The sequence below is a fragment of the Clupea harengus genome, chromosome 21 (genome assembly GCF_900700415.2).
Source record: "Clupea harengus chromosome 21, Ch_v2.0.2, whole genome shotgun sequence".
NCBI lineage: Eukaryota > Metazoa > Chordata > Actinopteri > Clupeiformes > Clupeidae > Clupea > Clupea harengus.
This window is the reverse complement of record NC_045172.1, coordinates 17,345,133-17,372,049: the sequence shown is the minus strand read 5'-3', so window position 1 is coordinate 17,372,049 and position 26,917 is coordinate 17,345,133. Positions and strand designations below refer to the sequence as shown.

Genomic DNA, 26,917 nt, shown 5'->3' with positions numbered 1-26,917 from the left:
TGGTGATCGACCTTTCCTGCCTTTTGAAGTAGGAAGTGCACGCGCAAATGCCATGATAACTTTAGCCTGCTTGAAATTAACCACATGATTAGGATGCGGGTCAGCCGTTAACGAACCGATATTTGCTGTTCTCAATCAGCTCGCTAATCTTAACGGGCTAAAAGGCCAATTGATTAACTTAGCTTCAACTCTACGACGAACGTACCCCAGATCGCCAGGTTATTGCTCTCAGGTTGTGCCTTATGCATACCTTGGGATACTCAGGACGTCTTGCTGAGAGCTGGGCTGCGACAATATATGGAAGCAAGTGAAATACCATTCAGCAACAAACAGACATAAATGTGTTTCCTTTCCCTAATGCTGGAGTAGAATACATTGGTTTATAATATAAATAAATATCACTGATAAATAAATATCACAGTATGGGAATGGCACTCATGCACTAAGGAATTCCACACTACCAGCCTAAGGGATAGTATAGTAAAGTGGTTTATAAAGTGGGGTCCTCAACCCATAGCGAAATAGTTAGTTTTACGTTATAAAATTGTGCTCCATCATAAAAATGGCAATAAAACAAGCATATTGTGTCCATTACTCTGTGAAAATGGTCAAGTCGGCCATCCCACGTTTTGGGATGTAGGCTGGTTGGAATGGGTATTGCAGAGGGGAACAACACACAACGCAGGAGATGGTGGCTTTCTTACAAAAATACTAATACTAAATACTAGTATTATTAATACTAAATACTAAATATGTATTTACAGGGGGATGAGACATCCACCCCAAAATAAATATTTACAAAATGAACAAACACAAAGCCAAAAAGACAATCTCAAAAAGTCACGAATCTCACAGTTTGGTCTATGTACCATCTATGTTCAAGCATGTCCAATCTGTCTCTCCTCACTAGACAATGAGGCACACCTTAAAAGACGCAGCCCATGGGGCTACATTGGTCCAATTAGTTTAATTGGACCCTGATGGAGATCATTTCGAAACACTGTTAATTACTTCAGAATATATGAATCAAGTGCCTTGTATTAATCATTTCACTCAGGGTGCAACAAACCATTCCTGCTGCTGCTTGGAAAATGTTGCCCCAAAAAGTTTGAGAACCCACGTAGAGCTATTGACCACATGCTATCCCTTAGTAAAGTAGATGCAAAAAAATACACAGTACATGTGGTATTCAAACAGCTGAAAGTAATTAACACATAAAGGTGAATAAACAAGGCAAAGTAAACCGATCTGTGACTTCTCCATTCACAGTTGCACAGCTGGTTAAAACCCCCTCAGTCATTTAATGCGGTTGATGCATCGGTTTGTAACCAGCCGGTTTATACAGAAAAATCTATCAGGAGATTTCTCTTCGCACAAAATACATCAGCAAGAATCGAGCTGTTTTCCCAAAGCTACCTTGGCAGATTCCAGTTGATTTTTCGGGTTTCTTTATTTGGTTATTTGCTGTGCACTCCTGCGCCAGCTGTATGTAACACTCATCATCAGATTACAGCCACAGCTGTGTCCACAGATCCTGAAGCATCTTCCGAGAACAAGCTGCAGAAATTAAGTGGACAAATATGAATGTTGCAGAGGCAACAGCTATTAAGATCAGAGGCTCCCTGCACCAAAACATTAAAGGAGGCAAGGGACATAAAAACCACCCAGCCTCTCCAGTCGTACAGTCTAACGTTGTTTGCACTGCTTAATTTACTTCTGTTTATCAAATTTCAATCATTCAGTCATATATGAAGGCTTAAATAAATGTCCTCCGTGTTTTCTACAATCTCTTTGTGGAGAAGCATAGGGGTAGCATACATGAGTTTCGGCTCCCTAATCAACTTCATAGTGAGTATCTGATTGCCACAAGGTATGTTGAATAACCGCCTGGAGAAAACATAATTAATCTGGCCCTGTGAACCCGCACCCTGCTACGTTTTTTTTCCAGCCTTAATGAGGTGTACCGACCGCGATGGGCGCTGTAGGATCCTAATCAGTGGACCGAGCCAGGTGTGTCTGAGTGGCGGGGGATATGACGTGCATCAGCACCACGTCGCAAAAAACATTGGGTGGTAACGTACGTGACATTTTCTCTGGTCTTAAAGTCAATCGAACAATTTAGACGTTTGAGTTGCCAGTTCCGGGTAAAACTATAATGCTTCCTGTAGACAGGACGCTGAGAGCCTCCATTGCGTGCTGATGAATCGACAGTGCCTGTTGTACACGTTTATGGAATTTTGCAGCATGAAGAGCACATGGGGACTAGACAATGCACTGGTGAAGTACTGGTGAAGTGAGGGAGTGCCCTTGAAGTATTTTCTTACAAAAAGGACAAACTCAGCCTCTGGTTCTGTCTCATCACCTCCCTCAACGCAGTGGGGGGACTGAGCAGCATGTCTGGACTTTGTCCAAGAGAGGCCTGGCTACGTGACGCAGAACAAACCCCTGTTTCCCCACCTCAGTGTGCTGAAAATGCTCCAGAACAATTGACTTACCTCCTTCTCTCTCTCACACACACACATAGTGCACATACTCACTATTACATGCTTGGACACAATGGACTGGTCTAAAAAATTAATGTTTCAAACAGATTTATTCACACAAGTTCAGTTATGCATATTAACCCACAGGCACACTTTTTTCGGTAAATAGAATCTATCTGGCAACAAGATTGGTGAACTAAACAGCTGAAAACACCCACATGTGAGATATCATGATTGTCATCTTTTCTTGCAGGTTCCCTTGAATTGCAATGTCCTGAAATGCCCGAGTGAGAGAAGGTCGTTGCTCCACCTTCAAGACCAACAAATATGGTTTATTTTTTGTGGCCATTCTTTGTGAAGGGTATCTGAACAAAAACAAACCCTTTAAAGTACTGTCCTTACATCCATGTGAAAGAAATGATTAGATAATAACAGTAACATGATTGCAGAACCCAATTGGGAATGATTACTTGATGACAAAGCTGCCCTTTCCGATAAAGAAGGGTGGTCAGCAAAAGATCTGACAAAATGTTTTGGCCATTTGTCCCCCTGGAGAGTTTTTATTTGTTTTTGTTTCGTCGTCTAGTAGGCTAGAACTAAACATGATACAAACTGTCTGATCATTATTAATAAAAGTCAAAATCTTGATCACAACTAGACTACCATTTAAACAAACACACTGCGCACAAGCAGGTAGATTCTGAATGTACAAGAGCCTCTTACAAGAGGTCTTTGGAATAGCTCACGCTGCGTAATGGCATCAAGAGTCGGCAAAATATTCCCCATTTCAGCAGTCCCCCTTCTCCTCTGCCTGCAGGTTTGTCTATATATGGAACAGTTCGCTGACGAGTTGGACCTCCTGTGGCAGGTTTCTAATCACGAAGTATGGCGTCACTCATCGGCTGTCTCTGAAGGGAACAGCGGGAGTGTGCCGGGAGCACATTCAAGATGTCAATCTTGGCATGAGACGCTCGCGCCCCCTTGACACTCCATTGTATGAAAAAAGCGAGGGACAAGTCTTGCTTCGAGAACTTGCCTGTACTGTGTTGATGTTGTTGTGAAAATATCTTGTGACTTTACCATTTGACGAGTTTCATCAGCTTTTGTAAGCGCAATAAATGTAATCAGTGCAGGGACTGTATGAGAACAATGACGTACTTCAGTTAGCAAACGCCTGAAGCCTGAAGTTCAAGTCCAGGGGCGGTTTTTCCTACAGGCGGTATAGGCGGTCGCCTAGGGCGCCACTCAGAGGGGGGCGCAAAAAACTGCGCCCAGCAAAAAAAAAAAAAAAAGAAAAACAAGAATTGTGGGTTTTTTTTTGCGCCCCCTTCTATATCAACAACCAATATTTTGACATAAAAAAAAATCTAACATTAGGGTAAAATTAGCCAAAAATCGAAAACGGAAGGGGTACGTACGTCCTTGTTGTTGTCAGAACATGCAAGCACAGTGAGGCGTTTGGTTAGAGTGTGTGTGTTCAAGAAACTTTGAAGAACAAAATAATGAAGAGGCAAAAGCCATCCGGGGCGCAATTTAGGAAGAAAAGAAAGGAAGAAGAAAAGAAACGTGCCAAGGAGAAAGGTAAATCCTTAAATCCTGTTCTAGCCTAGAATGAATTCCAGATAAGAAAACGTTCACGAATGCGTGAATTGCCCGCGGCACTTTAGTGGAGTTAAGAAAAGATGTACCTTATCATTGAACGTTTTCCTACTCCCTGTCACATAGTTCTTTAATGATTTTACAGAGGCGGGTATATAAAAAATGATGTCCATTTATTCTACATTATACAAAAAAAGACATGATTAAAATAGGCGCACATATAAAGCCAATGGCCAGTGCAACAACACTACACATACCTTACTCATTGCATAGCACACCCATTAAGGAAGCCAAACACGGCAACTTGTCAATAAGTGAGGAATACTGGTAAAAATCCAAGTGTTGTCAACTTTAGCGAATGGTTTGTATGTAATCTTGCTAGTTAGCTAACGCTAGCTAGCCAGTGACTTGTGACGTTCCTTGTTATTGCCATTCAGTAGAAACATCAGTTCAAGTTCAGCTGTACCACAATTTGCGTCATTTTGCGTCATAAAAATTTGAGTAATCAAATTGGGACAGCTTTAGTTTTGGTGGAGCGAGCTAGCCAGTTTAATTAGACATGATTCAACTAATCAAGAGCTATGCATCTTGGGATAATTTTTTTTTCAGGCTGTCCAAATACACCAAAATGCTTAATAACTACATAATAGCTACATTTAACAAATGATGATAATACATACTTTTGTTATATCATTTTAGATTCACTTTCAGAAGACTAAGAAAACATTATTTGCAGGCGATTGGGAAGATGACGTGGAGGTGTGTGTGTGTCCATAAACAGTTCAACAGGGGGCGTGGCCGGAGCGTAGTCCAGCACAGGCGTGACATTTTCTCAGTGATTTGTTCTTGAATTCATGTTTGTTCATTGTCGCGATCGTTGTTGTGTTTATGTGAAAGAAATGCAGTCTTACAGGGCAAAATAGCGTTTGAAAGTTGCAATTCCGTTTTCGTGGGGAAAACAAAATATTTTTTATTTGGGGGGGGGGGGGGGGGGGGCGCCAGGAGTGAAGCTCGCCTAGAGCGCCAAATGTGCTAGGGCCGCCCCTGTTCAAGTCTATTGTCACATGCACCAAATTGCTTGACTTGGCAGGCAACATCTACGCAGTAGACGGCATACAAGATAAAAAAAAATAACATATAACAAAAATAACATATAACATTATAACATATAACATATAACAAGTAACAACAATTTAAAATAAAAGAAGGGCTGGCAGCAGTTTACAGGGTGTGAGGAATATTAAATTAAATACAAAATATGTGCATATATATGTAGTAAGTATGAGTGGGGTAGCAGAAAGTACATGGTGATGGCGACTGTTGGTCAATGTTGCTGATTCAGAAGCCTTATGGCCTGGGGGAAAAGGCTGTTTGTGAGTCTGGTAGTCCGTGCTCGGATGCTCCGGTAACGTCTACCAGACGGCAGCAGTGTGAGTATTCCATAGCCTGGGTGGCTGTGGTCCTTTACGGTGTTCCGTGCTTTTCTCAGGCATCTTGTGTTGTAGATGCCTTGCACGGAAGGGAGATGGCCGCCGATGATTCGCTCCGCTGTCTTCACCACCCTCTGCAGGGCCTTGCGATCGGCAGCGGAGCAGCTACCATATCAGGCAGTGATGCAGCCTGAGAGGATGCTCTCGATGGTGCATCTATAAAAGTTTTTGAGGGTTTTTGCAGACATGCCAAACTTCTTGAGTCTCCTCAGGAAGTATAGCCGCTTTTGGGCAGTTTTGATCGCCGAGTCCGATTGAATGGACCAGGTAAGGTCATCCTTGATGTACACACCGAGGAATTTGAAGTTGGAGACTCTCTCCACTGCAGCTCCCTCGATGTGTATGGTGTCGTGACCCCCCCTCTGCAGCTTCCTGAAATCCACGATCATCTCCTTGGTTTTGCAGACGTTGAGAGACAGGTTGTTGTCTTGGGAGGGGACTGAGTACGCAACCCTGGGGGCCCCCGGTACTCAGGGTCAGTGAGGAGGAGGTGTTGTTGCCCATTCTCACCACCTGGGGTCTGCTCGTCAGGAAGTCCAGGATCCAGTTGCACAGGGGGGTTTAAGCATAGATATATATATGTCTATGGGTTTAAGACCCAGGCTCCTGAGCTTAGGGACAAGCTTGGCAGGCACAATAGTGTTGAATGCTGCTGAGCTGTAATGGGCTTTACCCTTTGGAGCTCTCGCCTCACGTCAGCCACGGTCAGGGACAGAGTGCAGTCGTCTCGGTCCTCGGCCAGTCTCGCGGAAGGAAGGGTGTTATTGCTATTGCTACTGCTATTTCTCCCTTTATAGCCTGTGATGTGTCGCAGGCCACCCCACATGCGTCGGGGGTCAGAGCTGAGGTAGGTGGCCTCCAGCTTGTCCCTGTAGTCTCTTTTTCCATCTCTGATGGCCCTCCGTAGGTCACATCTGGACTTCCGGGAGTGATCCACTGAGACCAAACGTATCGACTGGATCTTATTAGGACCTCGCGGCACTGGTTGAGGTTCAAGCAACACTATGCAACAATTTGCCCCTTTTTGAGGTATGTTTTTTTATAAGCAACTATGTTTGATATAATCTTTTAAATCGTTTTTGTTGTACGCATATGCAAGATATTAGGGCAAAATGTGATTGCTTGGTGCAGTCCCCAACACCAAATGCAATATTTTATATCTGAGATCCAACAACAACAACTTATAAATTAAATAAAAATGCATTTATTTTAAATTAAAATATCTATGTGATGTAATGTGTCTATGTAAGTATTAAAGCAGCAATACAGAGTTCTGTTCCAAAACTAGTAAGCTAACTACCTAAAAGGCATGCAAGAACCCACCACAGCTAACACTGATATAAGCTTGCCAACACACTAACTGGTGTCTTTTGGGAGTCTAGCTGGCAATGTCATGCGTGTGAAAGCTTTTCTTCAATTCTTGCAAGGGGTTCCAGCCCGTTACACAGAACTACATTGGGGCATATCTTGGACGGCTAGTGGGGAAGACACAGGTGTTTATCTGTCCTTCACATGACCATATGCTATCAAAATGAATTTGAGGATGGTAACAAAGCTAGTTGCCTATAAAACTATACCTCAAAAAGTGCCAAATTGTTGCATAGTGTTACTTTAATGAATATGTAGTTTTAGAAGTGCTCTTCATATTTTGCACCCGTTCTCTCCCTGTTCTTGCTACAGCAGATCCATTGACTGGAGGTGCATTGGCCTGATTCCCCCCTCTCCGTCGTAGGATCCTCTTTCTTCCTTGGCTGCAATTATCATGGCAACTCTCTGCGGCCTGCGTGGCTGCATTCAGGGAAGTGAGGCATAGGGTTGCACCCTCCTTTCGGTTAAACCAGCCAAGCAGCCTCTTCCTCCTCTCCTCCTCCAGCTGGTCTCTCTCTGCTGGGGTTTGATCGTCACATTGCCCAGAGTCCGTTGCGCACCCCTGCGTACTCTTAGTTGATACTTTTGCAAGTCCAGTCTCAGACGAGACACGAACCTCTCTCTGTCTCCGTCACCAAGATGCTGAGACAGGCTCCTCCCGTCCCCCTTGGCCAGCTGAGCGCTCCTGTTCTCCGTACATGACAGAGTTGGGTCTATGAAAAGAGATGAAATGATGATGTCTTACAACATGAAACTGCAGGCAGTGGGGCCACTTTTCAGGCCGGGAATTTCAGGCCCAAGACCGGCCCACTTTTTCCATGGTAGTTCAGCTCTTACTATCCTGTAGTTTTTTTTTAAATTAATACCATGGTTCAACAAATAATGTAAAGGTTAAATAATAATCCACTTAAACTGAGAAGTTAACAAAAAATATTCCACTATTCCACAAGGATAGGTTCATTACAACATGAAACTGCAGATGTCCACTTTAGCCATCTAAAAATGTTCAACTTACTGCAGTCCCCTTTACTGACCTCTTGGAACAACTGTATCAGTGAAGTCGGCAGGTAATCTGCATTGTCAGCTGTTAACGAGTCATTTAAAAAAGCAATCAGTTAGGACAGGACTATACCAGGATCATCCCTAATATATAAGGAGAAAGACAAATCTGAAGGAAGAGAATTAATGGAGATGAGGCAGGTGGATGTTTGATGAAGAGAGAGTGCTGATGAAGTTATACTGTACTTACAAGACAAGTTTGAATGGGCAGACACATCACCCATTATTCCAGAGGTGTCTAACAACAAATTGATACAATTGTCTTGCTTAATGTACTTACTGAATGGGTCGCCTTAATCATTATCAGAAAAATTGCCCCCCCTAAGAATATTTTCAGGAGCCGCCACTGTGTTCATGTGAAGGACAGATAAACATACCTGCCGTTCTCGCTCTGTCCAGGCTGTGCACTCTGTGGTCCGGGTCCGAAAATGTAAAATAATAACAAGAACAAAATTCTTCACGGCAACAATATTGCAAAAAGGCACCAATTAGCGTGGTAGTAGGCTTTAATCAGTGGCAACTGGGCTTGCGTTTGTAAAGTTTTTGTATGTTTTTTAGATAGTTAGTTTGCTAGTTATGGGCCTAGACCAAAATGCATAATGCTGCTTCAACATAGAGTCGAAAAGTGATTGCACTGCCCTCCTGTGGGCAAGGAGCAACACTGCGGAGAATGATTAATTGGCCACAAATTAGATGCTCTCAGCATGGTGTTGAGTTCATATCGAACCCTGCTGTTTTGCCTCACTAACCATTTCCCCTCTAGGCCACCTTACCCATTGGCAAGAACTGGTCTTTACCAACATTATCAATTTATTTTTATGGCTATTTATAGGTATTTTCTTTTCACACCTCATTTTCTATTTTAAATCATTTTACATTGCATATTGCTGTTTTGTAATTCCGGGTGTGCAGATTTTGTATTCTTTGAAGTTCCCTGACTCCTTTTGTACAACCTCCCCATGAACAATGTCATGGAGTGTTCATTTTTAATGACCTAAGGAAGGTTTTCTTTTCCATTTAAGCTCAGGTTTGTAGGAATGCATTGTGTACACACTGAGATTGAGAAAGCCATATGTATAATACCACATTGCCACACATATTCTCAAGTCTCGAATATTATCAGATGCATATTCTTCATTCTTAAAGGAAGAGTCCGCAATTTTGTTGAAAGGTTTTGGATACTTAAGCTTACCAGTCAATCACATTACACCCCTTCCTTCCATTCTCTTGAAGCAAAGCGTTGATTGGCGTTTGAATCGTTTATGGTTCGGTCCGAGCCACTATGTTTCCCATTTACAGAGCCAAGACTGTGTATGAACACCAGAGTTTTTTTGAGCGCACACACTGAACAGACAGCAATTTGCTGAATTTGACAAAAGAGTGTATTCGATGAGAATCATGAGGTGCACCTTTAAGGTTAACTCATACAGAAATTGAAGCCGGCTTATAATTCAAGACAGTGTTAAGCTCCTGCTGGAACTTCAAGTGGAGACAGACGCCCACTGCTCAGGAGCAGCAGACATGGAAAGCAGATACAGGAAGGACATGTGGAGAGGACTCGCTGGTTGTCACCAGCCGTGTCGAGAGGACAGGGCAGAGCGACGCACTGGCCACACATCCAAAGCTGTCAACACCAGGGAGGTGGACAACTCTGTCCTGCCCTCTGTGCCCGATCACAAGATCAACAAGGCGAAGCTGTTTTGCCTCCACCCCCACATCAACCTGTCAGGCCTGAAAGGCAGCGTGATTGAAGGGCAAGTCGGCAGAAGAGCTGGGGCAGGTATCTTTTGCTGAAGATTACATATTTTAAAACCACAACCAGAGGGGAAAAGTCCTTTCCTGATTGAATTTTTCAAACGCAGCTCTCCACCTCAGTTATGGTCGCCAATGTGGTTTCCAGCGTGAGCCGTATCTCCATACTGGGTCTGTGCTCTGTGCTCTTGCCTTGCATGGGTCTGGCGAGCCGTATCCTGCCCCCTGAGGACAACCCTCTGGCTAAAGATGTACTGGACCCCTCTCTGCTGGAGCAGACCGAGGACATGGACATGCAGGAGTTTTTGGGAAACCTCCTCTCTGTGCTGAACCTCACAGATCGGGGGTCCCCATGGGCCCCTGGCCCCCCACGGCCCCCGGCCCCTCGCGTGGAGCCCCCAGAGTACATGCTGGAGCTGTACAACCGCTTTGCAAACGACCACTCGGCCAGGCCCACAGGCAACACAGTGCGCAGTTTCAAGAATGAAGGTATCTTTACATGCACCTTTAAAAATGGCAGTTACCTCAGTGGAGACAAATCATTATCTTGCCAAAATATACATTGTACCAAATACCAATTCATAGAACTATATCTTATAAACCTTAGGAACAGTTGGATTATCTGGTCTTGCATATTTATTGTGGTTGATTTTTTTAATTAATACTGTGTGCAGAACAGGTTTTGAACCGAGTGATCTTAATCTCCCCAGAGCCCGATTTTTTAATTATACCTGAATGATTATTATGATGGTAATAACAAGTGTAAGTACAGAATAGGCATGTTTAGAAATGTACTCAAAGTACCTTAGCTCTCATTCTATTCTATTTCAAGACACTGACCTGGTTGTATAATTTGCAATATAAAGTCCCTCAATGCAGTAACTCTTTATTGTATATTGTTAGAGATCAAGAATACCATATCTCAAACCTCCAGTGCTTCCAGTATTCAGTGTTCCTCTTCTACATCATGCTAAAATTGAACTTATTCATAAAATGAAACATTTCTATTACATATAATTTTTTTTAATCAAAACTGATTTTATCTTACACTATCTGTGTTTGCATTTCAGACTCCTCCCCCGCTGTTGTGACACACAAGGATGTGAGGACACACCCGCTCCTGTTCAACATCTCCATCCCCTTTCATGAACGTGTCATCAACGGCGAGCTTCGCCTCTACGCACTCATGCCACGGGATCGCCAGTGCCTCCCAAACGAGGACCGCAAGGTGACCATATTTGAGGTTCACGAGCGGGAGCGACAGTGGGAGAATGGAGGAGGCGCTGACAAGAGAAGACACAAGAAGTTTCCAGCAAAGAGGGAGGAACTCGTCTCGAGGCACATCAACATCGAAGAGAGTGGGTGGGAGGTGTTTGAGTTGACGGATGTGATTCAGCGCTGGAAGGAATCTGACCGCCCAACTCACTATTTGGAAGTCCACGTTGAAAGTTTTCACTCTCAAGGTCAGGCGAATCACTTCAAGGGCGATGATGAGTCAGAGGTCTCACAACTGGCTGAGCTGGACATTGACAGAGACATGACTGGGAAACACAACGCGGTGTTGATCGTCTTCTCAGATGATCAGAGCAAGGACCACCAAGAGGAACAACAGGAGATTGATGAGATGATTGAGCACGAGTTTGAACTTCTGGGTGGGAATGAGTTGTGGACAGACACAGAGGGTCCTCCAGAGGAGTTACAAGATGAGACTCGGATGCAGATACGCTCCAACATGATCTACGACAGGGCGCCTCGACTGCGCCGCAACGCTGCAGACGAGTTCTGCAAGAAGACCCCGCTTTACGTCGAGTTCAAGGACATCGGCTGGGATAACTGGATTGTAGCTCCAGATGGTTACCAAGCCAACGCCTGCCGTGGCCTCTGCCAAATTCCCCTCACAGGTGATGTCTCGCCCACCAAGCACGCCGAGATCCAGTCAATGGTCAGCTTGAAATTCCCCAAGAGGGTGTCCCCACCCTGCTGTGTTCCCACAAAACTGGACCCCATCTCTCTCCTGTATAAAGACCACAAAGGTGTGGTCACTCTCAAACACAAATATGAGGACATGGTGGTGGCCGAGTGCGGCTGCAGATAGTTAGGAAACGGCGCAGCAGCATGTGGACACAACCAAGTTCAGACTGTTACAACTCTGTAAGCAACATGAGATGACATGAGACCTGAAGTGCCCAGCTGAACTATCATACAAGGACCCACCACAAGAGTCGACACACAGCCTATTTTGATTGTTAACATGGAACATAAAAGCAATTTGATGAATAGACATTAGAGTTTCAGCAATATTGGTAGGTACTTCTGCATAGTTGCCTTATTCACACGTGGCTTCGTGGGCATGATACCACATGCTCTGAGCACAGTTGCTGTGTGCAGATGCTTGGAAGCAACATGGAGCCTGCATGGCAGGAATGGACTTTACTAGCTTCTTATTTGATGTATTTACAATTTGTAAATTAGTTGTATTTTATATTATATGAAATCAAATGCTTTATGATGTAGACTGCAATGCTGTCAATATTTTATCATTTCTTAATAAATGAAAAAAAAGTAATTTGCAGCTGTGATAGGGAGTGCTTGGTAATTGCTTCCAAGAAATCATCGCAATGCATCACAAGTTGTAAATGGAAATCAGGCATATGGAAATATGTGTTCATCATATCCAGAAAAATCTCATAAAAATTACAGCAGAGTAAAATTCACTCATAGTATGGTATAAGTGGACAAACGTATCCAGTTTGCGAGTAACGTCACCAAGCCCCCTTGCCCCTCCCCCGACACCAGTGGGGGCCACATGCCACACGCACCTCTGTCTCCAAGTCCCTTGTGTCACAGTGATAAGGAGGTGTTGGACCTCAGAGGCTTGCGGGCCATCACTCAGGACGAAACCTCCTGTCCAAGTGGGGAGTAGCTGGGAGAGAGTGCTGTCAAATTCCAGGGCTCCAACTGCAATGGTCCACAGCGGTTCAACACCCAGCCTGCCCTCCCCATCTGCCCCCAATTCCAGCCTCTTGTCCAAACAGCTCTGTGTTCCGGTTCTTTTATTTTCCATGGTGTGGAACGCATTAAAAAAGTGATGACAATCTATTGCCAAGCAAATACCTCATGCCTAAGAAATATTTATGGTCACAATGGATCCAACATGAAAAAAAGTTCACTTCCACTGAAAAAAGAAAACAAATAAATGAACTTATTTGACAAGTAAAAGAAGAGAATGAATGTTGGCCTGTACCTCAAGTTGTTCCCTCTCAGTAGGACCTGACAATCCAGCCTGGATAATCTAACTAACTGGCAAACTAAAACATGCTCAAATGTGCACAACCACTTTACAAACCTATTTTCTGAGAGTTGTTGACTGAGTTGTTTTGGAAACTTGGTCTGATATTGTGGCATTGTGTCATTAGGCAACTGCTTGAGTTTGGTCTGCATTTCGTAGAACAGCGCTGTGTGGGAGACACTGGAGAATTAATGTACCGGTATGTATGGGCTATTTTAGCCTACACAGCACACGCCTGAGCAGTAGTCACCCTTGTTTGTAGTATAACGTAATTTAATGTTTTAACCCAGCCCCTTAAAGATTAAATAGTGTAACCTACTTCTGTACAACATAACTCGACGTAGCCTACATTATAAAGCTACGTAAAACTCATCAATACCATTGATCGTGTTTGGATTCTATATCTGTCTACAGCAGATACGTTGTTCGGTAAAAAAGAAAGCTATGATGGACCAGATGTTACATCTCTGGTCACATCCCAATTTTTTTACTGCTCTTCCTCTATCTCTATGGTCTGCATCCAGAAGAAACACTTTGGGTGTCAATGGGTAATGGTTGGCGCATGCGCAAGTCGCCATATTTTTGCAGTAGTTGCTGGACCTGAGATGGTTCATCCCTTCGTACAGGCTGAGCCCCAGTTGTTTATTTTTGTGTAGCTGAGAGTTGCCTACGTGCTCATTATAGTTGCATTTCCTAATCTAATTAGATAACGATATATGTAGACGAGTTTGTCGCCACAACAAGGCGCAGAATGTCTTGCAATCTTTGGAAATCGAAGGCTACTACCAGAGTCGGCTCTGCTACTACTGTGAATGAAAACATGCACGGATGAAAGGAGCGCGCGCTGACAGTAGACCAAGCCTAGCTAGCTATATCATTTGAAGGAAGAAGTTTTTCATAGCGCCACATACTTGAAGGTAGAGTTCATATTTTATGTTACTTGCATGTCATATGTGTGCTTGCGTTTGCGTAATAGTGTTTTGCCTGAAATAAAACAGTTGTGAGGGAATTGAAAAGTAGCGATAGCACCCTTAGCTATACAGGCAAACAACTTTGTTTTCGTCCTATTGCTTGAACTAACGATAGCTAGCAAACTAGCTAACTTACCCAAACACCACAAGGCGTTGCTACCTTGTAGTAGTTGTATAGGGGTATGGTTTGTATTGATGTAACGTTACGTTACGTTAGTGAAAACGTAGTGACATGTTTTGATTACGGCAACCCTAGGTAGATACATAAGTCAATCTGTTTGTTTCTCACTGGAATGAGCGACCAAGCCATCTGTCCCCTTTCCAGTTACTTCCAGCTAGCAAGCTAGGCTAGCCCCCTCAGTCCTGAGCTACAAATAATGATCATTTTATTATTAGTTACAGCACGGTTATGTCAGTTATACCACATAAGTAGATGATCACCTCCTGTTATTAACGTCGTCGTGAACGTGAACTAAGTTTGGGTTGAGTGGTTCTTCCTGTGTTTTGCACAGTCGACATTGGAAGTGGAGTATCGGCTGTTCTCTACCACGCTGGTCATGGTTCACGAGTTAATCATATGTAATGTATGTAGACTGTAGGAGGATATATACAGCACATCAGTAATTGAATGCAAGACGGTCATGCAACTGTATTTTTTCATCTCGTACGATTTCACCAGACACGCCTTAACATTAGTCAGAAACTGAGCTGAGATCGGAAGAATGTCCATCACGAACACCCCGACGAGCAACGATGCCTGCCTTAGCATCGTGCACAGTTTGATGTGTCACAGACAAGGCGCTGAGAGCGAGGCCTTCTCTAAGAGAGCGATCGAGAGCCTTGTGAAGAAGCTGAAGGAGAAGAAAGATGAGTTGGACGCTCTCATCACGGCCATCACCACCAACGGAGCGCATCCCACTAAGTGCGTTACTATACAACGCACCCTAGACGGCCGACTTCAGGTAAGACATGTTGTTTTAAGGTGAAAACATGCCTCTTAGCACCGAGGCACTTTTGCATTGATGTAAATATCCCTGGTGTGTTATTTGTACCAAGAAGGTTCTTAAGACATGTCTAGGCAATTAAGTATCTAGTCAATGACTGAATGATTTGGGCTTTCACTTTGTGTCTGCTCTGAGTTTGAACTTAATTCAATTCAATTCAATTCAATTTTATTTATATAGTGAACAATATAATTGTCTCAAGGCGCTTTACAGAGCCCAGAGCCTGGACCCCCTTAGAGCAAGCACAATGGCAACGGGGGCAAGGAAAAATTCCCAGTTAATCAGGAAGGAACCTAAAGCAGAACCACAGCACATAAGGGGGGACCCATCTGCTTGAGGTTGGTCAGTAATTTAAGCCTTCTGATGCACTTTATTGATTGTACTGGCAGGTGGCTGGTCGGAAAGGCTTCCCCCATGTGATTTACGCCCGCCTCTGGCGCTGGCCAGATCTCCACAAGAACGAGCTGAAGCAAGTGAAGTATTGCCAGTATGCCTTTGACTTGAAGACAGACAATGTGTGCGTGAACCCATATCACTATGAGAGGGTGGTGTCTGCAGGAATCGGTGAGTAATGATGCTCCATCTATGTTTTATGTTATGTGCAGTACTTATTGTGTTTGTATGTTTTATGTTTACTATATGCACCTATACACCAGAAACAATTCCAGGTAGGTGTAAACCTACTTGGCAATAAATCCAATTCTGATTCTGATTCTGATTCTGATCTCAAAGTTGTAGTCAGCAGTGCTAAATTTCGAAAGCTTGTAATATTTCACGAGATTGTATTACATTGCCTATCAATGCAGTATATGCTATAGCATCTATGAAGGGAAAAACTGTGATCCCTGAGACCACTTCACTGAAATTGGGGAGTGAAGCGTTTGGTATACTGCTGCGGACATGGTCTGCGTACGGTGGCGATGACGAAACTTTCATGTCTATGGACTGCGCATGTGCGAAACTGAGCATGCATTAGTTTGTATTTTGTATTTTTCTGATTGTTGAGTGTCAAAACAAAGAAGTAAACATTTTAATTTCTTCAGAACACTAACTTATTTGCTCTACCCATGATTGCAGATATCTCAGTATTGACTCTGAATTCTGGTGAGTGAACAGAATATTAATCTTTTAGGCCCTGAAAAAACAAATGTATTAAAACACATTCAAGCAAAATTGCACAGGAATAGGAGACCATTATCTTTTCACCCTTTATTCATAGTTTCATAATTATTGTAGGTCTATTATAATTTACAATGTTTGCCAAAAATGTAATACTTTCAGAAAAAAAACCACAGTAAAAACTCCACCTTTTAAATGGTTGCACATATGGTGTCTGGCTGACAAAACGATGCTTGTGTCATATTTACTTGCATCAGTGTGAATGTGAATGGCACCAGCTGAGTGGTCTCAGTGACCCCATGTAATCTGACACTATATTCCCCTTCTTACTGCTCAGGTCCCTCTGGGTTCATGGTGAAGGATGAGTATGACTACGAAGGGCCGTCGTCCCTCCCCAGCGCTGAGAGCCACCTCCAAACCATCCAGCACCCCCCGTCACGATCTCTGGCACAGGAAGCCTTCGGCACGCCGGCTCTCCTGCCACCCACCGAGGCCTCCGGCTCAGCCGCCACGTCCAGTGCCTTCTCCAGCATGTCCGCAGGCTCCACAAGTAAGCCAAGCAGGTCGCGTCAGTGGAAGTGTTTCGTCATGGGAGAAAACGTAAACCAAGGCATTTGCAAGGAATGTATTTGAAACTCCTCAAGGCCGAGTAGATGTAACGGCAGAGCGTCTCCTTACTGCTCTACCAGTCTTGTGTAAAAGCCTTCACATTGGATACGACTTACTTGTGGATAAGATGGTGGGAAATGTTGTTGAACTCTTACAACTCTTGTGGAATTGAAGCATAAGGTCTGTGCTTTCATTTTATGTCTACACAGTAACGACTTTGTGAGTAATTCAAACAAGAACAATGAATGTGTGGATGTAGAGATGGAAGCAGTTCATTACGGTAGAATTTTCATGGCATTCCAAAATCGATTATGTCACAGTAGTTTGTTGCACAGACTAGGACGTAGCATTATTGGAAAGAGGACTAGTTCTGCCCTTTATTTGGGCATGTGATTTATAAAGGATGTCTCACAGCTATTAATCTCCTCGTAATTACTCACAGAAACAGACCCCCCCCCCCCCATTCAGATGTTTACAGCTGGTGACACTGAATGAATAAAAAAAATAATTAAAACAGAAAATAAGGCTTTTGGCAGGTAGCTTAATCAGTGCATGCCAGCAGCATCACTCACATCTCATGTCCCAGATCTTATTCATTCATTCTACTGTAATGACTGCAATGGTGCTGCAGTGAAGGCCTTTTAATACCAAGAGATTTTGCAACCCTAATCTGACATCTGGCTCGGATGTGCAGATCTCCAGATGTCTGCCCAGTGGGTTTCACATCTTAATAAGTTGTGCTGTAGTAGAACTGTAAAGAGTATAGGTCTGTCAGCGGGGCAGATTGGTATATGATTGGCAGATTGGTATATGTGGTGTAGCTCTGCTAATGTGACTCTTTTGATAGATGGCACCTCCACCTGGAGCAGGAACAGCAGCTTCAGCGGCCCCACCATGCCACATCCCCAGAACGGCCACGTGCAGCACCACCCTCCCATGCCTCACCCAGGACAATACTGTGAGTGAAGCTTCTCTTTGCATGCAGTATACAGCATACATGAGTACACCCCCTTAGACATAAAGATATATTTCTATTTTTCAAGATACATTTCACAATTAATTGACAAAAAGATGACAATTTAAATATATTAAACACAAGATATGTTAATAACACTTAGAGTATCGGTAGCTTCGCTTAGATTGAGGGTTGCAAAAAAAATAGTACATCCTTGATTAAATGGTGAGCAATATTCTATTACTTTGTATGGCTCTTTGATTTACAAGTACTGTATTGACCCTTTTAAGAAGGCAGGGTAGGCGATTTGTTTCAGAAGCATTTTTTGTTAATTTCTTGAAATCCTCTTTACATCTCGATAGCAATGAATAAATTAAATGGTCTGACAACAAAAACATATTTAATATATGTGCATAATGTGAGCAGTTTCTGCATGTGGAGTTACAGTATGTCAGTTGTATCACTAGCTGAGTTGGTATAGATGATTTAATTTGCGAAGCCATACCTGCTGCACATCTGTTTTCTTTGAAAATACTCCTTCTGGGAGAGAAAATATATAAAAGGTCACTATCAGTTCACTTTAGATTAGCAGACCTGCCAACATGTACGCATTTTTCCCTCCTGGCCGCATTTTGACATCAAAGTACACTGGTACGAGTTGATGCTCTAAAAGTACGCATAACGCTCAATAATGCATTGCCGGTTTTCAACGGGTTCAACCTTCAAAGTCTGTCTCCCGAGTCGCCAAGGCGTATATGGGCAGCTGCAGCAGAGCAAGAAGCAGAAGAGGAGTTTGACCAATCACAGACCCCCTGCCGTTACTATCGTTACTACCTCTGTTTGACCCTCGAAATCAGAGAGTACTAGGTTACACGGCCACAAAATCTTGGACAGGACAACAGAAAAATCATGGGGGTATACTAGATTTACAACAGTTCTCTCCCCCGCCACGCCGCACAAAACCGCGCCCCCCCCAGGGGTGGTACTCAAACACATTTTCCAATGTTGGCAGGTCTGGATTAGGTTGTTTTGGCATTATACCATCTGCAAAGCTGATGAAGTGGACGAGTCCCACGTCACAATCAGCTGTGCCTCCATGCTGCTCACAGTTTTGAAAAAGTTCACATAAACAAAACCCCAATCAACCCTGACCATGGTGCCAAAAGTCAAAAGTTCTTACATCTATCAGTTTGTACACAGACACACAGACACACAGACACACAGACACACAGACACACAGACACACAGACACACAGACACACAGACACACAGACACACAGACACACAGACACACAGACACACACAGTCTAACATTATGGTGTGCTGAAACTGCTTTTTAATTTTTTTTCCACTGTAGGGCCGGTTCCCATTGATGTTGCATTCCACCTCCCAATATCCAACCATCCAGGTGATTGCTTAATCCAGCTAAACATTTTTCTTTCCTTCTTGTTGTTTTCCATTCCTAAACTGTTGCATTTTCTTTATCTAATATGTCTCTGTTGGTCTTTTATGTCTTTCATTCTCAATCCTTTCATCTTCAGCTCCGGACTACTGGTGTTCCATTGCGTACTTTGAGATGGACGTCCAGGTGGGCGAGACGTTTAAGGTGCCCTCTAACTGCCCCGTGGTGACGGTGGACGGGTATGTCGACCCCTCGGGAGGAGACCGCTTCTGCCTGGGCCAGCTGAGCAACGTCCACCGGACAGAGGCCATCGAAAGGGCACGGTAAGGAGCACCTAAGGTTGCAACCCCCCAGACCATAAGGGGGTTTATTTGGGGTCCATTATGGGTTGCTGAGTATTGTATTTTGTCCAGGCTGCACATTGGGAAGGGCGTGCAGCTCGAGTGCAAAGGGGAAGGCGATGTGTGGGTGCGTTGCCTCAGCGACCACGCCGTCTTCGTGCAGAGCTACTACTTGGACAGGGAGGCGGGGCGGGCGCCGGGGGACGCCGTGCACAAGATCTACCCCAGCGCCTACATCAAGGTGAGACTCTCCCCCTTTACTGCATAGGTCTGCTCCTCCCAGTTCTTCTGGCTCTGCTCTGCCCTAAACGTTGAGATTTGGTGCCATCTTTGTGGATGCCCTCCCAGTGTGCTTTGTCTGCTTTCTTTGTACCACTGTCCCTTTTTTCTCTCTCCTCACTAGCTCACTCTTACTCTTTTCTTATCCTATATTTATCTGTCCTTCCTTCCTTTTTTTCCCCTTGAGTGCCTCTTCGTCTGACAGCCTTTCATACATTTGAGCTGAACTCAGGTTATTTTCCGGATGTTGCACAAGTTGATTGTATATGTGAACGGGTTTTGTATGGAGTCAATCTGGATATTAGCCTTGTACAATGTCCTGGGTGGGCAGGAAATCTTCAGCAATTGGCAGCAAATGGACCAATTGTGCAAAGCGAGCCAATGCCATATTTATAATGTGAAGTGGGAGCTGTGTAAAAAAACGAAGAAGAAAGGAAATCCCTCAGACAGGAAGACTGCTGCAAAATGACATGCTAATTGAGGAAGCAAAGAGGTCAGGGAGGGTACAGGCAGAGATAATTAGACAAATTAAAAACATAGCTAGAGACTTTGTTGCTTGTGATTAGATAGCTTACCATCTTCAAATTACTGCCGTAAAAAAAAAAAAATGTCTTCTACACACCTTCTGTATGTCGCTGCACGTTCTACCATGCGCCTTAACAACCCGCGTCCATTTTAGCTGGAGTGAATAGGAACTCATCTGAACAATTTCCTGTCCTATGATAAGGGGGATTATTATCCCCACTATGGTTCCACTTCTCCATCCAGCTGTTGAGAGGTCTGTTTTTCAAGTGCAGCAGCAGGCCTCCTTTTCTCTGTCTCTTTCACTTTCATGTGGCCTCAGTGGGTTCATTTCTCTCACTCACTCACTCACTCACTCACTCACTCACTCATTCACTATTCTCATTCCCTCTTCTCAGTCTGTTCACCCTCTCATGCCGCTCAATCTCTCTCTCTCTCTCTCTCCTCGTGGTGCTGACTGTTTCCCTCTGCTGTGCTGTGCTGTGCTGTGTTAGGTGTTTGACCTGCGGCAGTGCCATAGGCAGATGCAGCAGCAGGCGGCCACTGCACAGGCGGCCACAGCAGCACAGGCGGCGGCCGTGGCAGGGAACATCCCCGGCCCAGGCTCCATGGGGGGCATCGCTCCTGCCATCAGTGAGTACCCGCCCGGTGGCATGCACACGTCTCTCTCTCTGCATGCAAAACAGACAAAACACAAACACATCATTGGCTGTCAAAACAAATGATAAATGTCCTTCAAATGTAAAGTAACTTCGGTTATCCTGATTCAGATTATTGCGTGAAATGGTGAATGGTATAGAAATATATTTTGATGGCCTATTTCCGTGACCTATTGCTGTAGTCAATCTCATGCTTGTCTACGTGTATACTGTACCAGTCAAAAGTTTGGACACACCTTCACATTTTTTGAGAAGATTTTTCTTTGATTTTATTATTTTCTACATGGTAGATACAACTTTTTTTGTTTAGTACATCATTCCATATGTGTTCTTTTGTAGTTTAAATGTCTTCAGTATAAATCTACAATGTAGAAAATAATAAAAGTAAAGAAAACACTTCTCAAAAAAATTAAAGGTGTGTCCAAACTTTTGACTGGTACTGTATAAGCATCATCATGTGTATTCGTTTTTGTTGTCTGGAAATGTATAGCATAGTAAAATGTAATGTAACAAATTATGATAACTCTAATAACAAACAAAACAGTTGTTTTTTGTTTTGGTCATGCCTTTAGCATTTCTCCTTTGTAAACCTACACTGGAACATTTCTACCACCCTCCCCCCGTACCAAAACTGAACAATGCCTATAGAGCCTGTTTCTCCCCTCCTCCTATGTATTGTGTTGCGTCTTCTTTGTACCTCATGCTATCTGCCAGAGTAGAGCAGCTAGAACTACGTTAACATGGCTATTCCATTGCCTCTGTGCTGTGTGACGTACATGGGGTGGCTAGATGTTTTTTTTTTCTCTTTTGTCACAGCTGTGAGAATAGAATTGTCCCCTTTTTGAAAATAAGCATTCTGAAAGCATAATAGGTGAAACAAGTTATTTTGAGGACTTTAAAGGTGTGTCTTTGTGTGTCCTGAAAGGATCAGCTGGAAGAACAAGGGAAAAAAGAGTTGTTGAAAGAGTGGACCACGTCACAGTAAAGTGTGACCCATTGTTAAATCAATGTAGTGTGCAAAACCCATTGTCCGTGTCACTGAGCAAACAGCAAAACATACTTGGAAGCGGATTTTCACTTTTGTCCCATCACACTCCCACCAAAAATACTCCAATCCCGTTCCCGTGTTGTGTTGTGATTTTGGTGAGGCGGTGGGGTGGAGTAGTCTTTCACACCGCAAGCCTTAATTTGGATTTATTTCACAGTTCAGATTTTTTGTTGTTGTTGTTGTTGTTGTTGGGCTTATTTTTCAAATGTGGCCAATCTCAGATTCCAGTGTGAAGTGGTCACAGTCTTGAACTGATCTGCATGCGCAAAATAGCAAAGACAAAATAAGAAATCACTCACGGCACGCTATCATATGGAATTAAACACTGAAGTCAGTGTTTACGGTTTCATTTATAAGTATATAGTCATGGATGGTGGCGGGGTATATAAGCTGTAGATAATGCTTGTATAAAGTATACAGGCTATTTTAACGTGCCTCTTTCTGAGCTTGTGAAGTGTCAGTCAGCTTGAGGTCATGGAAGTGTAAGTCATCAGGTGTTCATGCATTGTGTGTGTGGTGTGTCCAGGCCTGTCTGCTGCAGCGGGCATCGGGTGTTCAGGTGTTCATGCATTGTGTGTGTGGTGTGTTCAGATGTTAATGCATTGTGTGTGTGGTGTGTTTAGGTCTGTCTGCTGCAGCGGGCATCGGGTGTTCAGGTGTTCATGCATTGTGTGTGTGGGGTGTTCAGGTGTTAATGCATTGTGTGTGTGGTGTGTTCAGATGTTAATGCATTGTGTGTGTGGTGTGTCCAGGTCTGTCTGCTGCAGCGGGCATCAGGTGTTCAGATGTTAATGCAGGGTGTGTGTGGTGTGTTCAGATGTTAATGCATTGTGTGTGTGGTGTGTCCAGGTCTGTCTGCTGCAGCGGGCATCGGGTGTTCAGGTGTTAATGCAGGGTGTGTGTGGTGTGTTCAGGTCTGTCTGCTGCGGCGGGCATCGGCGTGGACGACCTGCGGCGCCTGTGCATCCTCCGCATGAGCTTTGTGAAGGGCTGGGGCCCCGACTACCCCCGCCAGAGCATCAAGGAGACGCCCTGCTGGGTCGAGATCCACCTGCACCGCGCGCTGCAGCTGCTGGACGAGGTGCTCCACACCATGCCTGTTGCCGACCCCCAGCCTCTGGACTGACACACCCCCCACCTCCCCCTCCACACCCCCCCCAATCAGGCTCTTGACTAACTCCTCAGCTTCTCCTGAGACTGACCTTTAATACTGTGGGCTAACCTCCAGCCGTGTCGAGTTAGCTGATGAACAACACCTTAAAACATAAAGGGAAGACCAAACCACACTGTGAGTGAACTAGAAGACACGCCCCTCATTCAGATCACTTGGTCTCATTTGGGAGAGGATACCCAGAGTATGCAATCAAAAGTATTTTCTAATTTTTTTTAGTTTTCATTTTTTTTTTTTTTGCTTTTCTCGTTTTCTTTTTTTTATATATATATAAGAAGCCAGCTATGGAGAATCTAATCATGATGAGATCATGTTTGTGTGGGGTGGCTTCTCCTGCTCCCCTTCATGTGGAGGTGTACCTTTACATCTTTCCTCTGAGTGTTAGTTATGATAACCAGGGAGGGAGAATGGAAAGTATCAGGCCTCGCTTTTGTGCCTCTTTAACATAGAAAAGCACCTCTTAGGTTTTACATGGCGAAGACGGCTTTGAAACGCATGGAATTCTTTTTATATCTTGTTTGCAGGAATTGGATGTTTGGATGTAACTTCTGCCTGTGTATCAGCGTTATGACAGAGATCAGAGGTGTGTGTGTGTGTGTGTGTGTGTGTGTGTGTTTGTGTGCATGTGTCTGTGTGTGCGTGTGTCTGTGTATGTGTCTGTGTGTGTGTGCGTGTGTGTGTGTGTGTGTGTGTGTGTGTGTGTGTGCCAAAATAAGGACATGCTCTGGGAGGACTCTTTTCCCACTAAAGATCCCAGGCCAGATGTGTTATTTTTTACACAGTTTATTTTTTTGTAAGGTCATGTGTTTTCAGCCAGCAAATATGCTCAACAGAAATCACCTGTTTAGCATGCTGGATTCTCAGACCGTGTGGTGATTACGTTGATGCAGGGACTGAAGAGGACACTCTGATCAGATCTGAACATTTGACTTTCTATTATTTCTTTTTTTTTAGATGGTTACTTGGTAGCTTTGTAATAGCACTTTACCCTTTGTATTGCATTTCTCTCCAATATCAACTCTGGCTTGTAAATAGTCTTCTAATAAAGACATGCCATGCCTCTCCTAATCTGAAGCCCAAAGGTCATCGCTGCTGGGGAAAGTGTCTTCATGTAAAGCTCGTTCAGGCAGTTTGAGCTTTTGACAATAAGATGTTGAATATAGTATTTACAAAAGAAAAGACAACCCAAAAATAGCTATTGTCATTTTTTAAACCATATCTTCTTAATAATACCCTTCTGGAATTCTTCTGGTTCAAGTGACCAAATATGTGGATGGAATATAAACATCACCTACAGTTAATCCATGGATTAAACTTCCCTTGCTGTTTACATTTTCTAGTCCCAAATTTAATCTCTGCTTTACTGTCTAAGCACTGGAGTTTGATCATCATTATTTAAAATCGGTTAGATTTATTTTATTGCTTTGTTACTGTGGTAACTGTAACTGTTAGAAAATCTTTCTAGGCAGACCATTCAACTTTCAGAATGAAAACTGAGCTTGTGAGATGGAGCTGTCATGGACAGAAAGTTACGGCCTGCCAGAAGTTCTGGATGACGCAACAGAGACGTTCCGATCAGCTGTTTTGCTTTTTCACGTGAATGATATAGAATCTTCATGGCACACCGAACATTACTATGGAATTACGGCGATAAATACGAGAAACATGATCAAATAACTTAATATCACCGATTCTACCACTCCGGTAGAGCCAGGCTAGCTTTATACTAAGAGACATGAATCAGAATGAGGATATGTTGTGCTTTGAAAAAACAATGGTCAGAATGGAGACCGTGGTTTATGTGAAGCGGGGCAACATATCAGCATGTACTTCTCTGACTTTGTATATGCTGTTTTTATTTGCATTCATTTTTGTGTTGTGAATGTGTGAACTGGTTTTGCCCTGCTCAGAGGCATGGTCTTCTAGCACAAACGCAGCATTGCATCCCTAGAATATCACATCTGATACTTCTGCTGGTCTGTGCGGTACCTTTCCTGCGTTGCCAGGGTTATCTGTTATTTTCCACAGATATAGAGAGGGGTAGAGAAGAAATGTTCTCCTCAAACAGCCATCACAATGACGCCTAAAAGCATAAGTGCAGTATGTTGTGCCTCTATTTCGTTTGATGTGTTCTCTTTCTTTCTCCTGCTTTTTCTGAGTTTTTTTTCAAATGGGTATGTAGCTCGACCCACTCAGAATGGGATGAGAGCAAGGCATCCGTTGGCAGCCCAGCAACTTCTCCAGCACTCCTCTACTTCAACTGAACTAAACACGTAAACCCAAACAGTGACCCAAGACCCAAGCACTGGAGTGGGCCAAAAACATGATAAACTTTACAAGACCAAGAAAACATCCCCATCACGAGCAGCTCTTCAAACAAACTCTCAGCTTCTGCTTCTCTCCCAGGACACTGCCCTCATCAGAAAGCATGCACAGCCCTGAGGCCAAATCTGAGCAGAGGGCCCGGGGCACAGACCGATCACAGACGAGACATGGTCAGTGCTTTAGTGAGTACTGGGGCATATCGATGATTTTAAGAAGAGGGATTTAATGATTTAAAGACGATGGTTTTTACCTGATGCTGTTGAAGGAACCATGCTGTTAGAGGAACCATGTTACTAAGAAGATTCCTTCCAGCTCAGGCCAGCATGTCGTGGGAAGATCTACATTTACATTACATTTAGTAGACGCTTTTATCCAGAGCGACGTACAAGGGCCCCCTGAATGCCACCAACATTCAGGTGCGTCCCTACATTTCCTCCGAAGACCCAACTGGAAATATCGGGCAACCTGTTGCAAGTTGTTTAAAGGTACCCTAAGGCACTTCATATTCACTTCAATGCATTTCATAGCAAAGCATTGTGACTACCTCCTTTGAAGAAGGTAGCTCTGATGGAGTGACGAGCCCTAAGTGACCTAGAGTAGAAAGTTTTTCTTCATTTCAAAAAGAAATGGAGAGATGTGCCTCAGAAGTGATCCTAGGGGCCTTGACTCCCCGGCTTATTGTACCCTTCAAGAATAACTGTCTTGATATGCAATACCAAAGCTTTTCCAGGGCAAATTACATTTTCCAAAGTGTCAGAAAATAAATCTGCAGGGAAAATAATTTGAAAGGATGTCAATATAAAGAGGAACATATTCCTGCTTGTTATTTCTCTGACATGGGTGGAGGTGCGGTACTTTTTTTTTGTACAAATACCTAAAGGTTAATAGGAAATCTCGATTAAGCACCATTGCAATGTTCAGTTGTGAACTGTGCACATATTGAGTTTCCTATTGTGTATTAGAACCATGAAGTATTATTGAAGGTTCTGTTGCTCAAGGCCCTATTTAGTCAATTCTTCATACGGAACTGTGGAAACATAAGGGTGGTATAACTAATGACTTAACTGAAAAATAGTTTGTTGCCTTAATTTAAGACAATTTCACCTAATGCGTAAATCATCTGTCTACTACAGCAACATCATGCTTGCCAACCAAAAGAAAACGAGGGTGTGCTGTGGTGTCAAATGTTTCAAGTATAGCAAAACATTTTGATGCGGTGCAAAGACACTTACTGGCCCTGTCAGAGTGACTTCAGGTGGACTGCAAACAGCTGGAGGTGAATGTTTTTGTAGAAATGCATTACTTGCACTTACTCCTGCCTGTTTCAGAGAGTATTCAGGTATGTGGTGTCAAATGTATGTGGAGGTGAGGCATTTCATTTGAAAGGACACCAGTTATCTCCATACCAGACTACTTTCAACAAGAAAAATGTTTATTAATTGAAAGACAAGCCACAGATTTTAAGAAAACAA

At 43.6% G+C, this 26,917-nt stretch overlaps 2 protein-coding genes and 1 long non-coding RNA gene across 3 annotated transcripts; all 3 read left to right on the top strand.

Moving 5' to 3' along the window:
• Positions 1–1,703: 1,703 nt before the first annotated feature.
• On the top strand, positions 1,704–3,393 carry LOC116218211. Its single transcript, XR_004162737.2, has 3 exons — positions 1,704–1,848; positions 1,949–2,644; positions 2,737–3,393. It is a non-coding gene; the product is annotated as an uncharacterized LOC116218211 (long non-coding RNA).
• Positions 3,394–9,632: 6,239 nt separating this feature from the next.
• Positions 9,633–12,317, top strand: LOC105911731 (bone morphogenetic protein 10-like). The gene is made up of 2 exons (XM_031559047.2): positions 9,633–10,240; positions 10,822–12,317. The coding sequence occupies exons 1-2, from the start codon at positions 9,877–9,879 to the stop codon at positions 11,844–11,846; spliced, it is 1,389 nt and encodes a 462-aa protein (XP_031414907.1). The 5' UTR covers positions 9,633–9,876; the 3' UTR covers positions 11,847–12,317.
• Positions 12,318–13,597: 1,280 nt separating this feature from the next.
• smad4a (SMAD family member 4a) lies at positions 13,598–23,127 on the top strand. Its single transcript, XM_012840821.3, has 11 exons — positions 13,598–13,957; positions 14,691–14,973; positions 15,405–15,579; positions 16,093–16,119; positions 16,472–16,684; positions 17,591–17,701; positions 19,056–19,106; positions 19,240–19,423; positions 19,514–19,682; positions 20,737–20,875; positions 22,864–23,127. Exons 2-11 carry the CDS (start codon positions 14,734–14,736, stop codon positions 23,073–23,075), a joined length of 1,521 nt encoding a protein of 506 aa, XP_012696275.1. The 5' UTR covers positions 13,598–13,957; positions 14,691–14,733; the 3' UTR covers positions 23,076–23,127.
• The last annotated feature ends 3,790 nt before the right edge of the window (positions 23,128–26,917 follow it).